Source organism: Microtus ochrogaster, chromosome 2 (genome assembly GCF_000317375.1).
Source record: "Microtus ochrogaster isolate Prairie Vole_2 chromosome 2, MicOch1.0, whole genome shotgun sequence".
NCBI lineage: Eukaryota > Metazoa > Chordata > Mammalia > Rodentia > Cricetidae > Microtus > Microtus ochrogaster.
Genome location: NC_022010.1, coordinates 67,245,479 through 67,248,656, shown reverse-complemented (window position 1 = coordinate 67,248,656; position 3,178 = coordinate 67,245,479). Strand labels below are relative to the sequence as shown.

At 33.8% G+C, this 3,178-nt stretch overlaps 1 protein-coding gene across 1 annotated transcript in view; it reads right to left on the bottom strand.

Annotated features, from left to right (window-relative positions):
• Iqcb1 (IQ motif containing B1) overlaps window positions 1–3,178 on the bottom strand; it is a 56,209-nt gene that overhangs the window by 23,714 nt on the left and 29,317 nt on the right. Inside the window, exon 11 of the mRNA XM_005345088.2 lies at window positions 409–551. Coding sequence (XP_005345145.1) covers window positions 409–551 — 143 coding nt within the window. The remainder of the gene's footprint in view (window positions 1–408; window positions 552–3,178) is intronic.

The following is a 3,178-nucleotide window of genomic DNA, read 5'->3' as shown; positions in this document are numbered from 1 at the left end:
CACACACACACACACACACACACACACACCCCAGCATGCTCTTATTAATCCAGCTTAGTCTGTCATAAGTGGTGAGAAGATGTCACAAATTTTATTCTAGGGAGTGACTAAAGTTCAGACTGTACAAATATTTGAAGTTCTTTTAAGAATTTTTTAATGTCATTGGTAACTATTTTTAATTATAAACTTTTAGGTTGAACACATGTATCTGGAAAAAATTTAAAGTTAATAGGTATGAATCAGAAAAGCTGTAATTTTTAAAATCCAGAGATTTAATATGATTTCTCTATAGGGGGTGGGAGGGGCAAAAAATTCCAAATACAAAAAAGAAAAGAAATTATCAGGTTGCCAGAAAACTTGGTTTAAGATTTAACATTCTTACACTTACGAAGAGATACTAGTACTCACCTGGATGAACGATTTCAAGCATACTCAAGCGTGACTCTCGGGAAAGCCTCATGGCTCTCTGTCTTTGAAGCTGCAATCTTAATCTGAGGTCTTTTTCTTCTTTTTGCCTATTTAGCTCCAACAATGCCTTTGTTCGTTTAGATCTGTGAAAGAAAAAAGGTAAGTTCCTTACACACAATTTTATAAACCATGTTAGGCAAATGCATGAAATCCCTGATTTCATGAATAACCAAATAGAAAAAAAATGTTTTGGAAGATAATTTGTTGGTGGGGTAGGTGAAGAACGTTGTTCTTATGTATAAATTTCTCTAGAGATATTTAAGTAAATATCTCTACATCATCAAAAGTCCAGAGAAATATTTAAATACATATAAGAAGGCTCAAAAATGAAGATAAACCAGTTCCACTTCTAATTATTTTCTTACTGAATAATCAAATATGTAGACTTATGTTCAAGGATATTGTAACATAGTATTACAGTGGCAACAATTTGAAAGGTATCCTACAATAGTGGACTGAATAAATAAATATTTAGTCTTTTAACTGACCGGATTCTACTAATTTTGAAAATAGAAACAGAAAACTTGCAAAAATTATTTAGTGACATATACTGTCAGATGAAAATATAATCAAGAATACATATTTGCTAAAAATTGTGTTTATTTACATAGAAATATAAATTATTTAAAAATGTTAAATTTTCAATACTGATTTTTACTGCATGGTATACTTATGTCTAACTTTTAAAGTTTATTTTTTCCTTCTTTTCTTTGTCTGTTTTGTTTTGTTTAAGGTTTATGGGGGATGGTGAGATGACTCCACAGTTAAAAGCACTAGTTGTTCTTCCAGAAGTCCCAAGTTGGATTTCTAGCACCCATACTGTGTCTCATAAGTTGCAACTCCAGGTCTAGAAGATCCAATATCCTCTTCTGGCTCCTGCAGACACTAGGAATGCATATGGTACACAGACGTACATGCAGGTAAAACACACATATAAAAAATTAAAAATATTTTTTACATGATTTGCCTACATGTTTTTATGTGCAACACATGCATGCCTGGTATCTTTGGAGGTAAGATGAGGTTATATTATCCCCTGGAACTGGAGTTAGGGATAGTTATGAGCCAACATATGGGTACGGAGAATGGAAATTAGGTCTTCTGTAAGAGTAGCAAATGCTCTTAACCACTGAAACATGGAACCAGGCCCTATTTTTCCTTTTGTTAAATTTATTATATTTATTTATTGCCTGTATGTGCATGTATGCATTGTATTTGTGGGCATATGCCAGTCATAGAGCATATGTGATCAGAGAACCATCTGAAAGAGTCAGTTTTCTTCTTCCACTATGCTGGTCCTGGGAATCCAAAGTCATGAGGCTCGATAAAAGACATCCTAACACTGCTGACCATCTAGTCTACTCCCAGGATTAGGTATTTTTCAACTGTTAACTAAATATATACTATTTTATGACTGGCTGTAAAGTTTTGTGTTCAAAATGCTTTAGTTAATTATAATGTCTACATTTTCTGCTGATACTTATCAAATTGCTTCTTGACCATTGCAACCCAGTCTTTGATACTTCCTATATGTCACTATGTAAAGCATTACAAATATTAGTATACAGTATATATACTTAAAATACTTTCAGGTATCTATAGAGGAAAACCAGGAAGACACAAAAAGAGAAGCAGAAATACTATTTACTTTGCTTAAATTAATTTGCAGGTCTCCTTCCAGAGTATGACTTCTCTCCCAGCAGCAAAAACAAGATAAATACTTCAAAAAACAAAAAAGGAGCTTGAACCCAGTGGGGTTTACATAGTGAGACCCTGTCTCAATAAAACAACACTACCCTCAAGTAAAACAGCTTCAAAAAAATGAGCAAGTTAACATACCATAGAGATGCTTACATAAACATGTTAATTGTTGCAACCATTTACAATGGCAAAGATGGTATCAGTCTAAATGTTTATCAATAAATGAAAGGATAAATAAAAGGTGGTACATATTTACAATCGTCTTATTCAGCCACAATGAAAAATGAATCCGTGACATTTGCATAACATGAAGGGAACTGGAAATCACTAAGTAAGCCATATTGACAAATATGCAGAACCTGTAATAAATTTTATGAATATTGTATATGTTTAATGAAACTGGAAAGAGGCTCATGAGAAGAAAGTGATGAAGAAAATGTGTACTCAGGATAAGAGAGAGAACCAGCCAGAGGTGGAGGCAAGTACAATAAAGGAGAGGATGAATTAAAACAAAGTGTAACACATCAGAACCATCATCCACCATGATCAAGTCGGCTTCATCCCAGAGACGCAGGGATGGTTCAACATATGAAAATACATCAACATAGTCCACCATATAAACAAACTGAAAAATAAAAACCACATGATCATCTCATTAGATGTAGAAAAAGCTTTCCAAAAAATAAAACATTCCTTCATGATAAAGGGTTTGGAGAGAGCAGGGATACAAGGAACATACCTAAACATAATAAAGGCAATATACAGCAAGCCAACAATCAATATTAAACTAAATGGAGGTTCCACTTCTGGCGACTAGACTCCCTTCCTGATTGAAGTTCTAGCAATAGCAGATCTATATGACAAGAACTTTAAGTCTTTGAAGAAAGAAATTGAAGCGGACACCAGAAAATGGAAGGATCTCCCCTGCTCTTGGATTGGGAGAATCAACATAGTAGAAATGGCAATTCTACCAAGAGCAATCTATAGATTCAATGCAATCCCCATCAAA